We start from the raw sequence: 15,051 nt of genomic DNA on the forward strand, positions 1-15,051 counted from the left end.
CCAAAAGTGTGGAGTACTGGCTCATGTAAGAAAATACTGTTCGAGGATATCTCCAGATTATCCAGTCCTTCAAACTCACCAGGCTTTATTGTATGCAATGCATTGTGCGACAGGTATAACTCCTCCAGATTAGCCAGTCCTTCAAACACACCAGGCTGTATCTCTTGCACTGCATTGTTATCCAGGTCTAACCATTTCAGACTTGCCAGTCCTTCAAACACACCAGGCTGTATCTCTTGCAATGCATTGTCATTCAGGTCTAACCTCTCCAGACTTGCCAGTCCTTCAAACACACCAGGCTGAATCTCTTGCAATGTATTGTTATACAGGTATAACTCATTCAGGCTTGTCAGTCCTTCAAACACACCAGGCTGTATCTTTTGCAGTGCATTGTCATCCAGGTCTAACCTCTCCAGACTTGCCAGTCCTTCAAACACACCAGGCTGTATCTCTTGCAATGCATTGTCATTCAGGTCTAACCATCTCAGACTTGTCAGTCCTTCAAACACACCAGGCTGTATCTCTTGCAATGCATTGTCATTCAGCCTTAACCACCACAAATTTGTCAGTCCTTCAAACACACCAGGCTGTATCTCTTGCAATGCATTGGTAGACAGGAATAACTTCTCCAGTCTTACCAGTCCTTCAAACACACCAGGCTGTATCTCTTGCAATGCATTGTCTTTCAGGTTTAAAGACCACAAATTTGTCACTCCTTCAAACACACCAGGCGGTATTTCTTGTAATGCAATACCATATATCCGCAATTCTTGTAAGGAGCTGCCAAAACTTTCAAATGCCATAGGTTTTATGCTATGCAAAGTACTGTCTCTCCAGTCAAGAACACGCACTTCATCAAAAGGATACAGAACATGAGTTGCAGACACGCTTCCATCTGTGCAGTTACTAATTATAGTGTCATTATCCAAGGTGCAGATACAGCTAGATTTGCAATTCACTTGACAGGTGATACCTCCCCATATCACCCGATTTTCTTTACAAGTAATTATCTCATCACTTTCTTGTCCACTTACAGTCAGAAGTATACACACAAATAAAAGCAAATATAACACCAGTGGCAACGCTACATAGCCTATGAGTTTACAAGGGATACTCCATTGACGGCCGTGTTTAGCCATGGTGATGTTGTCAGCTGTGTTGCATATCACAAAATGATCAGTTTTGTCCCGGTTGCTGTAATTTATCATATACACTCAGTTTGTCGATAGAGGTTTAATATTTCAGTTCATGAAACCAATCACTTGATTGGCTGTAGTATAACACCTGTTATGTGTAGTGATCACCAGTGTATGTGACCAACCATGGGCGTATCAATGGCAGCACTTGTGGTGGGCGGGACCACCATGATCAGATTGCTTTGATATATCATAGATATAGGTTTAATATTTCCGTTCAACAAGTCAATTACATGATTGGCTGTATAACACCTGTATAGTATGGTGAATCTTGGTCAGTGTAAGTGACTAGCCAATGGGCTTATCATTGGCAGAACCTGTGGAGGCAGGGCTCACCATACAGTTTACCATGGCCTGTGTGGACCTGTCAGCACATCACTGGTGAAACAGAAAATTGTGTATAATGCTCATCAATTCTCTCAAGAACCCCTTGCCCAATACTAGGCTTGTTGTACTCATTTTAATGCATTGTTCATGCTGATTCCAAATATGGTCATGAAAATGTACAATTTTGAACTTTTTTAATTTGTTTAGAGAAATTTGGGACTTGCCATCTGTGGTTGACAACTATGAGGGTTAGTAAACCCTGTGAGTCTTGTGTACTATATTTTAATGTGTGATAATGTCATTTATTCCAGGAATTTATTATATTGGCCAGAAATTCATCTTTTCTCGATCATTACTGCTTCCGAAATTACTCCTTGGAACAAATACAGTACTTGTTCATTTACGTTTTTAGGTTTTTTCTTTTCCTACTGTAAGAGAAATGTACCCATCCCTGCATAGAGGATATAATAGATTCTAAATGATATTGGTGGAGGTTATGACCATGTGCCTTGAACCGCTGCACTGATAGGGTGGAGCATGTGACGCCTGAGTGAGATTTTCAACATTCATTATAAATTTTCAAAAACTTAAAGGATACCTATCTAATCTAGACAAAAAAGGTACTGATGAACTCTTTAAAATAATACCTGAAGTTTACACAAGGCATGTAGTATTGTTCAGTTATGATTATAGTGAAAAAAATGTCAGGGTGGAGCCGTGGATCTGGTATGGTGGCTCCGGTATGGAATTTGTTCTATTTCTATCTACAGAGACAATAATTGTTTAAAAATATTATGTTGTATTTTGTTCAAGTTTGTGTCTCACTATAAGTAGAATAATTATAACTTATAAATTTACTATAATCATAGATGCTATAATTAAAGCATTTCTGGCTTAGTTCTACATAGCATTGAGGATTACAATTGAATGCTAAAAGTAGAAATTCAAGAAAAATTGAGGGCGTCACGGTGCGCAAATTGCTCACTGTGTCTCTAAATGCTGAAATTATGTGCAATTAAATATACCATGACTATGACTATCATATCATGTAGTTACCAACCATGTGAAAAACATTTCAGGTAAATCGGTATGTGTGTGTGGGGGGGGGAGGGTGTTAAAGGAATACAATGTATGATGTTTCCATTGGTGCAAAATATCCATTTTTAATGAAATGTGGGGGATGAAACATTGCCAATCAAAACTTTCTCCCTTTTCAGGCTTGTTTTCTCAGTTTTCAAACTTTGAAGGTATATAATATTACCATTATAAATCAAGGATATAAGGGTTTTGTAAATATTTACAATCAGCGCATAAATCGAGTACATGTTATGATTATATTGCAGCTATAATTTTGTAGGCTTTTGTTATTTTAAACTAAATATTTAGATTATTTGGTTGAAGCGGTTTGTTTTTAAATATTTACAAACAGTACGTAAATTGAGTACATGTTATGATTATATTACAGCTATAAATCTAGAATTTTGTAGGCTTTTGTTATTTTAAAATAAATATTTGGATTAATTATTTTGTTTCTCATAAATTATGGCTATAAATCAAGGACATTGAAGCGGTTTGTTTTAAATATTTACAAACAGTATATGTAAATTGAGTACATGTTATGATTATATATATAAATCTACAACTTTGTCTACATCTTAGATGGTTTTTTTTTGTAATATTTTAATCAATGTGATTGCTTGAGTACATGCCAATGCTCTGTGTTCGAGCAACAGGCTTCAACATAAAAAGTTGAAGTTTTGAGATTATTTTCTCAAAAGATCAAGAGCTATTTCACGAACAAACTGAACCAATACTGGACTTGTTTGTACTCACTTTAATGCATTGTTCATGCTGATTCCAAATATGGTCATGAAAATGTACAATTCTAAAATATTTGAATTTGTAAAGAAAATTTTAACCTTGTCATCTGCAGTTGGCACCTGTGTGAAGAGGGTTATGATTGCCTATGAACCAAACAGTAACTATAGGCCTATATGGCATTCCAGTTGAAATCCACCAGGGTTGTTTGATTTAAATCACATTGATGAATATTTTGCAATAGATATAAAGTGACATCATAGAGGTATGTTAATTGTATCCAAAAGTTGTAGAAACATTAGGAATGAAGTAAAACAATCAATTCAACGAAGAATTGACTGTTTTACTTAATGTTTCTACAACTTTTGGATACAATTAAAATACCTCTATGATGTCACTTTATTTATTGCAAAAATTCATCTTCAAGTGCAGAATTCAACAGGTTTCTTCCCATGATTTTACCACATGTGATGTTTTTCTTTGAAATTTTCACATGTAAAAACATGTTTTGAATTTGTGTAAATACCTGATATGATTGTGCATGTCTAGCATTCCACTGGTCTCTTTTGACTTGATCATGGGGTATAGCAGTTCTTGGAATAAAAATAAATAAAAAATGGATTGAAATTTTAAAAAATCCAACTCAAATATAAAAAAAAATCCAATTTTTTTCATTTAAAAAAAAATATTACAAAATCAGCAACCCTGAAATCCATACACCCACTATGGAAGACATGGAGTGTGAATTTCAAAAGGCTAGATAGAGCACTGGTCCCACAAACCAGTGGTCACCGGTTCGAGTCCCGCTTCAGCCAAATTTTCTTTGCTCCCCTTCTTTATAACCATTTGATAAAACTAACCTGTAATTGACACTGCATGTTGTCCGCATACATGATTCTGATGTACAAGGCTGACATTCTGTTCGGTAATGTCCAGCATAAATACCATGGTAAAGGTGCCTTTAGTTGCCACCAGCAGAGGTTTATTAGTCTGAAAAACAACAACACCCACAGGTTGGTGAACAATACTTACAGTGCCAATAATAATGTTAAACATTTATAACATTTTTCACAACCAATTGAATATATGAATACAAAACCCACCCAAGTCCATACTGTGGCCAAATTGAGTTAAGCATGAGAAATTGTTGCTATACATAGGCCTGTCATATGTATGAAAAAACAACTCAAATTCATCCTCTGTGTCTATTGAGCATGTGAAAAATAGCATGTATGAAAGAACCACCCAAGTCCATGATTTGAGTCTTGTAACACATTGATTGAAATCCAGTATGTATAAAAGTCCGCTTGTAAAACATTTATTGCTGGAGAGTGACTTTTGAAGAAAAAAATGGGTTTAATAAAGGAAAGTGTGTGGTTTATATTACATGGCAGAATGCTTATCAACATTATACATACCTATGTGCTTTATTTTGTATTATCTTACTAGTGGTAATCTCATTCCAACATTGTTGTCTTTGTATATGATTAAAAAAACCACCCAAGTCCAGAATTTAAAATGAACCCTGAAATGCTAATTGTCATACTTAATACAGTTTAACCCACTCATTTGCAAGTAAAACTTACCATATTGACCAGGTAAATATAACTGAAGGAATTAAAATGATACACAGGTTTTTCTCTCAAAATCACTTCCCATGGACTGGGTGGGTTTTGTATTCATGTATTCAATTGTCAAAAATAATATAAAATATTAAAATTATGAGCCAACTCTTCATCAGATCAATAGTCTATACGCAAGATTTTGAATGCTTTGACTTGTGCGAAGTCTTAGAATTTTGTGACAATTGTAAGAGAACATGCAAATTATGCACGTTTTGGGCCCATTTTTCCCTCCAAAATTTTCCCTCCTGCAAAAATATTGAAATTTGACTTGTTTTACCAGTTAGAACTAACTAAAGGATTAGGATTCAGCTATGTTTTCATTTGGCAAAACAGGATAATATTTTTAAACCCAAATTTGAGTGCTGTATTTTTCTGGAATCGGTAGTAGTAACTGCAGGCATGTGATTAGGTAATTGCCAGAATGGAGGAAACTTGCGAAGCGGAACGAGCGTAGCGAGTGAAGCTCTCGGCCCTCACGGCCAGGGGACCAGGGCCCCTGGTGGGGTCCAGGGGCGATGACCCAGGCGGGGTCCAGGGGCGGAGCCCTCAAAGCCAGAGGGCTTCTACACTGTAAAAACCCTATTGAGGCCCTCTCAGGAGAGCAATTTTACAGGAAAAAAAGGCACATAAATGAAGACAAAATGTTTAATTTGAATGAAAAAATACCACTTTTTAGTACAATGTGAGTGAAAATCAAATACTTAACCTCACTTATTACTTATTACAGAGGGTTTCTACAAATCTGATTTGGTAATATGGTCCGTTAAAGCAATTCTTCCCTTGGATCCATAAGATATCATGTCCCCGCACAGTGAGCAATAAGCTTTACCTCCACCGTACAGCTCAATTCGCGACCATCTTTAACATGTATTACTTTCACTTCGTGATCCAGCCAGCTCCAGTGGAACTTGTTTTTCAGATCTTTATCAACGCTTCATTTTTCTGAAGCGTTTTCATCTTGATTCTGGTTCGATACCGATAAACAAATCCTGTCGATCACGCAATATCAGTTGTCAAAATTAAAGATGGCCGACATATGTCAATAGAATACAAGCTTATCAGTGATTGGTTTATATCGGCAAGTGACGTCAAAATGGACCAATCATAGAAATCGTTAGTAAAATTACAATAGCGTTTTTTTCGGTGTTGCCATACGAGCTATAAAACCATCTTTGGGTGACTTTTAAAATAGTAATTCATGAATAATCGGCAGTTTTTCCATTCATGTTCGCAGGAAAAACACATTGGGCGAATTTTTGTGTGTTTTTTCAGCAGGTATTTGCCTTATGACTTGGCAACCACGGCGCACACGGCCGAAACAAGAAGTTCATTAAAAAAGAGAGAGATGCTCTTTGCCAATATTCAGGAGCTTAGAGGGGTTTCTACCCCCCCAATGTCTCAACGGTTTACATTGATCTCAGGGGGTCGGATTTTGGTCTCAAATCAGTGGATTTCCAGCGAATCCGCTGAAAAATCATATGCCTGTAACTGCATCCAGGAAGTGTTGATGTCTGTCTATCCTGACCCACAGTTATATAGAGATTTCTCATGTGCATGTATTCACACTGGTTACAAATGTTTAAATATATACGTATACACACCACCACCCACATACAAGTCGGACACATACTGTGGACAAAAATGAACTAATGAAAAATAAAATTGCAAAAGAGTATATCATAATCATCACTCTAATATGACAATTATTTTACTATAGATTGGATTTTTTTTCACAACTCCTCATTATGAAGAAGATGATAAAATGAGAAACTTGCGAAGCGGAACTAGCGTAGCGAGTGAAGCTCTCGGCCCTCACGGCCGGGGGTCCAGGGGCCCTTAAGTGGGGTTCTTTATCAACAGTTAGAAGATATTGCCAGATAATTTGCTTTTTATTTGATTGGCGATGACCCCGGCAGGGTCCAGGGGCGGAGCCCTCGAAGCCAGAGGGCTTCTACACTGTAAAAACCCTATTGAGGCCCTCTCAGGAGAGAAGATGATAAAATGAGAATATAAACTGACCAGTAGATACCCTGGAGTTGAAGTCCTACTAATTCGTGGCATATTGGAAGGTCTGGGGGCAAGTTAGCCCATATTTGCAAGAATATAGGCCTACGTGCCTTCAAGGTGAAATAACCTACTTAAAATGTTTCTTTCTAGGGTCTGTGGGCCTGCTGTCTGCTGCGGCGTTGGCTGTTTTCCTGGGAATCAAGCATTTCCAATTTGAGTCTTTTAGTACTTCCCAACACACACTGGGTTTTTTTGGGAGTGGGTCAGTTTTGCGACTTGTTCTGGGTTTTGTGGGAGTGAGTTGCACCTACCTGTGAATCAGCAGGTGTGGTGTGCCCCCACATGAGTTGACACACAGACAGGTGGTCTTTGTCTGTCCAGATATCCACACAATGGTTAGCAACAGGAGAGTCTATACCAGTACTGTCTACTTTAAAAATGCTAATCGTTCCCTCTTTGGATCCAATAGCTAACCAACCTACAATGATAGAAATTACATATTAAGGGAATTATGGAAAGTTTTGGGCCTCATAACTGCCAATGTTATTGTAACGTTGTCCGAACATTTTTGGGCCAATATCTCTAAAAATGAGCATTTTTGCCCAAAATTGACCTTACAGGTGAATTCATCAACTCTTTGCCATACTATAAGTTGCTCTATGAAAAAGGACATACAATTGTAACCCTGCTGATCCCTACTGATAAGCTGTCAGCAAGAGCTTAGAGGTGTGAAAATCTAAGCCACTAATCTACCCCAATTACTGGCAATTGCCCCCCTTGTGCTTGCTCTCTGTTCCTGGTCTGGTCAGTTAACTGCTCATTGCCTCAAGGATGATAATTGTTGACAATTATCATCCTTGAGGCAATGAGCAGTTAACTGACCAGACCAGGAACAGAGAGCAAGCACAAGGGGGGCAATTGCCAGTAATTGGGGTAGATTAGTGGCTTAGATTTTATGTCCTTTTTCATAGAGCAACTCAAATATAAAAATGTACACTTTTATATTCTTTAGACCAACAATTTAGTAGTTATGAGGCCTGAAAATTCCAGGGTTAAGACCACCCTTAAAGGAGTATTTCGTGATCCTAGCATCCTCTTTTTATGACATTTTTCAGTAGATACCCACGAAGAAAGCTAGCTTATTCCCAACATTTCAGTTGATTCAGATTTTGTGTTTGTGAGTTATACATGATTATGTGTGTACTGCTTCATAGGCCACTGTCTTCTAAAATTTTCGTTCCGGTATGCCTGTGGCTGTGGATCACAAAATGCCCCTTTAATCGAATTAGAATGATGACATGTTGCTTAACGCCATAATTATGGGTCCTTGAAGTCACATTTTGTGAATGATTATAACATTTCCTTGGAAAAACCAAGACTTTTCTTAATTTTGTCTTCATTTCATTTCATTTCATTTATTATTTTTCACTCATCAAATTACAAAAAGCTAGAATACATACAAAATCATAATATAAGTGAGAGTGAAGGAATCACAGTGATCCCTTGTGATCCCTTGATTGGTTAATTCATCATTTGACATGGCAGCAGACTGTCACTTCAATGAAGTAACAGTAAGCTGTCATATCTTCATATGAATTAACCTAAATACATGAAAAATAACAGTTAACAATAGTAAATAAGAAAATGCACAACACAAATAAGTAATATAAAATATAAATATCCAATTTGGTTATATAAACCAGATACAATAAGAGTTAATAGTAACTTTGCATAAGATGTTTTTTAAATACATGGCGGAATTGATTAATCGATGATGAACTTTTAATGCTGTTATCAACATCATTCCATAACTTAAGTAGCTGCATATTTAATAGATTTTTCACAGAAAGCTCTTTTGATAAAAGGAAGCCTCAAATGATCTTTATTTCTGGTGTTTAAGTCATGGATCTTAGCTGACTGTTTTACAAACAAATCATCAAAAACACTTGGTAAAAATCCATTTTCATGCTTGTACATAAATAAACCAAGTTCAAATGTATACATATCCCTGACACTTAAAGTATTATACCTAATCAGTAAGGGATTAGTGCTACTTCTATAATCACTTGCACTTACAAAAATGTATAATACGAAGAGCCCTCTTTTGAATTTTATAAAGATCATTTATGTATGAAGAACATGCACATCCCCAAGCTAAAATACCATAGTTGATATACGGTAATATCAACGAACAATACAATGTATATAACGCCTCATGTGGGAGGAAGTTTTTAAATTTATTAATGATACCGACATTTCTTGAACATGTTTTAACAATATTATCAATATGTTCTCCCCAAGTGATATTCTGGTCAATTTGAAGACCTAGAAACTTAGTGCTTGGCACTCTTTCAAGCGGTGTTCTTGCTGTAGAGTCTCTGTCAGAATCAAGAAAGAGTAACAAGTTGTACTCAGGTTTTGTGTTCTTCTTGGTACCGAGTAACATATAATTAATTTTTTTAGCATTGACAGATAATTTATTTACCTGGAACCATCTATTCACATTAATAAGCTCTTTGTTGAAAACCTCCTCAACAACATTAAACTGATTGTGAGAGTAAAATAAATTGATGTCATCAGCAAATGAAATCACATCAAGTGAATCAGTAATTAAGTGAATATCGTTAACGTATATGATGAAAAGCAGTGGACCCAGTATTGAACCCTGTGGCACACATAAGTAAGATTTTGCTGTTGAGATGAAACACCATTAAATAAACATATTGTTTTCTATTACTCAAATAATCCTCAAACCATTTGTGTGTAATACCTCTAAAACCATAAGGATAGAGTTTATCAAGCAATATTGTATGGTCTATAGTATCAAAAGCTTTTGATAAATCTAAAGACAAAATTGTCATTGTCAACAGCTTCAGTAATTTTGTTAACCAAGTCAATCACTGCCATATATGTGCTGTGGTTTTTCCTAAAACCATACCAGGAGGGCGAGTTAGCGCAGCGGTAATTCCCTCGCTTTGCACCACTGAGGTCCCGGGTTCAAGTCCCGGCGCGCCCAAGGACTCATGTGCACTTGGTTTATCCCGATTCCATGCTCGCTCTCGCAGGTTTTCTCCGGGATCTCCGGTTTCCTCCTGTATCGCAAAAATCGGTGATTAGTTGTTTGGTTATCAAAACTTCCTTCACCCAATGGAATTTGGGGAGCTGCACAGATAATTGGTGGATGTTACAATCTAAATGCGGATAGGTGTGCGCCGTTCGCAGCAACCTAGTTGATGCGATCTGATTGTGATGATTCACCATTGCAGCGAAATTACAGCGCTTTGAGTCCTCTAAGATCTGGAGAAAGGCGCTTTATAAATCCAAAATTTATTTATTTATTTATAGGAGCTGATTTTCAACAGTTTTGACAAAAAATACCTTTTTTTGGATTGGCATTTTTTTTTGGGGGTGTTGCACCCCAGCTACTTGCAAATACCTCTAGTTTTTTATACAGTTTATTGAGTTTATTTTACCACTCACCATATATACTTTCATTCTTGATTGGTCTATGCCAAGCACATGATGTAACGGTTGAGCACTTGCTAGAAATGACTCCCAATAACCTGGGGTTTTCACTAGAAAATAAAATAAAACAAATTCAGAACCTCATAAATGCGATGCATGGGACTCAATCATACATATTTGACAAAATGTGATCCCAAAGCGTAGCCACTAATGTGTAATAGTGAATCTCTGCTTGCAAGGATGTAACCAGCAGGGGGAGCCAAGGGGGTGGGGGGGTAAACTGCCCCACAGAAATCTTTTAGGGATAAAATGGGGACGGCAAACAGTAAAGTGTCCTTAAAATGACTGAAAATGGGACAAAAATTAACAAATGGGGATGTAATACAGTAATACACTCTAATGATTTCTGCATATGCGTATCCTATGCGAAAGAAACAATTTACAATCATGCAACTACCACATTTGTAAATCGCATGTTTATTGCACTTTGTCACTAATGTGAAAGCTATTAGAGTTTTCAAGGAGAATGAAAGAAAATTGTCTTTTGTTTATTAAAAATAATGTGATCATAACACACAGATCAATCAAAAAAAAAATTGAAAAGTGACAGTTATGAATAAGGGTGTGAGTGAGTCCCGGAATTCGAGTCCCGCCTCGAGAATCCTATTACCGGCAAGAAATTCCCTGCCCGGTACACGAAATTTTAAAAAAAGTTTTTTCGGTTTTGTAGTCTCTCTGGACCTACAACCATGGCCAAAATGTGTTGGGACACTTATGGAAAACGTACACTATATTATTGCCTTATTTCCGTTATTGTTAACGTGATAAAGTGGAGGTTTCTTTGGTGACAAGCCTAAACCTTTTCCTAACACCCCAACCCTCCCCTTCCCCACCAATCAATGTTGGGTGCCACTAGGCGCGTGTGACCAAAAAAAAAAAAAGGATTCAACATTGATCGGGGAGTGGGGGTTTATTTACATTACCCTATCAAACCGTCCCAACACTTATGGCCAGCATTGTCTCTAAGGTACAAAAAATCCAATTTTAAAATGTGTGTTTTGGCCCATATCTCCTCAACCATAGCTTGGATTTTCATCAAATTTTACATGAAAATGGAGGAACTATTTATCTTTTCACTTATATAAAAACTATTGGATTTTCCTTACGTGATATAACGATACGGTCGCTTTTTATACGCAATATCATGTATTTTGCAGTGCGTGCTGTACATTATTAGCTAATGCGAACTACGATTTTGCTTAAAATGACGCTTTTATTTTGAAAGAGTAGTGATTTAGTCGCCAGAAATACATGGTATTTGTTAACAGGAATTGATTGAAGTCTTTTAAAAGAGTGACTTTGGAAAAAAATTAATACTTAAATTTAAAAAAAGCTAATTTTTAGACAAAATAACAAACTTTAATAATTTTCATCGTTTGCATCAAAAACGCATATGTGGTATTTTCAACGAGTATATCGTGTAAATATAATTATAGTTGGCAGGAGTGGGCTTAAATTACGTTTTATGACTGAAATATATTAAAGCGCTTTCAAAGAAACTTACGTTTGAAAAATAACATAACACATAAAAAGAGTAATTATTATAATATTACACATAATTCCTAAATCAGAATTTCATCTTCAGAAGATAGCAAACATCATTGACTATTCACCTTCATATCCTATTAGTCTAGTCGACTTCCTACTGAGAAATAGAAGTGTTAGGTGCATTTTTAAATTAAAAACGGTATCTATTTTTTTTAAAGTCAATTTGGGTATGCTGAATCCAACAACCATGGATACCATTAATAATAGTAATGTTTTGACCTTCTAATTTGCATAAAAACAAAATAACCACCAAAATCATTAAATTAGTATGTAAAACTCTAATGATTTTGGTGGTCATTTTGTTTGATGCAAATTAGCAGGTCAAAGCATATACATTATTTTTGGTATCCGTGATTCATGGATTCAGCATATTAGGTCATGCCGATTTTAAGGATGAATACCGTACTAGTAAATATGATAGTTCATGATTTAGAGATAAGTTACAACAAAAGGTGAATGATCTTCATGATACAACATTACCTTTATAACACAACAAACGCAGTATATAATACTAAAAAGCCACAATAAATGCGCATAATAGTGACATTTTGCATGTTATTTGAAAAAGGAGTTTGTTCGTCTGCAAAGTAATTTGAAAGAAAATTGTCACGAAATAATTATAACAATAAAAAAAATTGGATGGAGTCGAACCCGCGCTGTCTACAGGAGATGAACAGCGCGCTAACCAATTGAGCTATCGGAGACCACTGGTTTTCGTTTGGTTTTGTTTATTGACAAGTGTCAAATTAATCATGATATTTAAATTGACAATATTAAGCTAAATAAGTTGAATTTCTGAAATGATCATATCGGTAATCCATATTGTTGTGAAAATATTGTGTCGATTTGTAAAACATAACGCCATGAATCCACGATATACCACCGTATTCTTAGAATAAAAGCATTTGACTATGATCAGACTTTATAGCAATGGTTTATCGATGGGATGCATTCATTTGCGTATGGTCATGATGGTGTTTCGTTGGTTTACCGTCGCATCCTAAATACAAAGTCCATACAATATATTTAAATTTCATGATTAGTCTTACTTAAGGAACGAGACTGAATGCGGACATGCTTGAGTTCATGTCACGGTATGCACTATACTTAAAGAGAATCACTACTATCTCTTGATTCAGTTTACGAGTGCATACCGTGGGTTTCAAACTTTCTTACACTTTAAGGATCGATTTTCTTCGAAAAGGCCTTGAATACCGTTGTTCTACAGCCAATAAGCTACGTTTCATGTCCTATAAGCAGCGGGTTAGTTTCAACACTTTTATTCCATTTGTAATAGCTTTTATACCTAAAAATACTTCGTAATGTCACTTGAACATGTTAGCTCAGTTGATAAGTCGTCTGTCTTGTACTCAAAAAGTCCAAGTTCAATTCCTAACGATTTAATTTTTTTTTTGCTTTCTTTTTAAAATAAATAATTTCTCACATCACTGAATTTCTGTTGAAATGAAAATGTGTAGGAATTGTTTTTCATAAGATCACAAATAAAAGCAGAGCATCAACTGATCTAACACACTGTACTTGTTCATCCATTATTGTATGTAGTCTAAATTAATGCTAACAAGTTGATTTACTCCGTTACTTCAATTGAGGTAGACAGCATTAAATTGGAAAAACAAGTGTGCATGGGTTCGATTCCTTTATTTGTTTTTTTATCACGAGATGTTGTGATAAATTTTATTTTCTTCTATAACTTTAATATAAGATTTTAATTGGTGAAAACAATAATTTGTCATTTTAAAACCTAACTTTTGACAATTAAAGTGACGAATAGTGAACTTCAACATGGCCAAAAATATGGCTTTAAGACTTTTAAAGTGACCAGTCCCTAAATTTAAAATGTAGCCATTTATATTTTTTGTGGTCAAGCAAAATGATAGGATCTCTTACTGCTCCAAATTTGGTGTCAATATCATAATTACTTTTTGAGTTATAAGCAAAAAACTGAAATTAGATGATTTTTTTCAACTTTTCAAATACAACCATGGCCAAAATGTGTTGGGACACTTATGGAAAAGCGTACACTATATTATTGCCTTATTTCCGTTATTGTTAACGTGATAAAGTGGAGGTTTCTTTGGTGACAAGCCTAAACATTTTCCTAACACTAACCTCCCCTTCCCCACCAATCAATGTTGGGTGCCACTAGGCGCGTGTGACCAAAAAAGTACGATTAAACATTGATCGGGGGGAGGGGGGGGTTTATTTACAATTTTACATTACCCTATCAAACCGTCCCAACACTTATGGCCAGAATTATAGACCTAAATGCTAGGATCATTCATGGTTGACCTAAAAAAAAAAAAAAAAAAAAAAAATTCAAGATGTTTTTTATTTTTAATATGAAAATTGATAATTTGTATTAATGTCATTCTCTATTAATGATTTCAAAATGCATTAAATTTGAATTTTTTTCCATTTTTTTTTTTTTTTTTTTTGAATTTCGGTACCGGTTACCCGCCTGAAAAACCCGCTTGGTACCCGGGCACAAAATTACCCGAAAATGAGGTTACTGATTTTTATAAAAATGGTCTCAACTTGGTTCTCAAAATAGTTTGCCAGATGAAGGTGTTTCGTTACCTGGGTAACATGGTCACAAAATGTTACCCAGAATGGGAAAAAAACTGAAATACAATTCATATAAGGCTGAACAGTGCATATTGCAAAGTCAATTAATTAAGCTAATGCCATGTTGAGGGACACAGGATGAAGCATCCTATTATATTACATGTAACACAGATTTCAAAAGTGAGATTGTAATGGACCCTGCTATAATGATGACATACAGGTCATAAATCTCTTGTCTATTTTGTTGATCAACATCGATGTCCATTAACTCTCTTCACGCGGGTGTCGACTGCAGATGACAAGTTTCAAAAAAAATTTAAAAATTCAAAAATTTCAGAAATGTAAATTTTCATGACCATATTTGGAATCAGCATGAAAAATGCATTAAAATGAGTACAAACAAGCCTAGTATTGATTCA

General features: G+C 35.7%; 1 protein-coding gene across 2 annotated transcripts in view; it reads right to left on the minus strand.

Moving 5' to 3' along the window:
* Window positions 1–15,051, minus strand: part of LOC140163158 (general transcription factor 3C polypeptide 4-like) — a 74,291-nt gene that overhangs the window by 41,847 nt on the left and 17,393 nt on the right. For both annotated transcript variants that reach the window (XM_072186539.1, XM_072186540.1), the window contains exons 7-9: window positions 10,454–10,548; window positions 7,285–7,451; window positions 4,202–4,331 (exon numbers count right to left, since the gene is read on the minus strand). In XM_072186539.1, coding sequence (XP_072042640.1) covers window positions 4,202–4,331; window positions 7,285–7,451; window positions 10,454–10,548 — 392 coding nt within the window. The remainder of the gene's footprint in view (window positions 1–4,201; window positions 4,332–7,284; window positions 7,452–10,453; window positions 10,549–15,051) is intronic.

Source organism: Amphiura filiformis, chromosome 10, assembly GCF_039555335.1.
Source record: "Amphiura filiformis chromosome 10, Afil_fr2py, whole genome shotgun sequence".
Taxonomy (NCBI): domain Eukaryota; kingdom Metazoa; phylum Echinodermata; class Ophiuroidea; order Amphilepidida; family Amphiuridae; genus Amphiura; species Amphiura filiformis.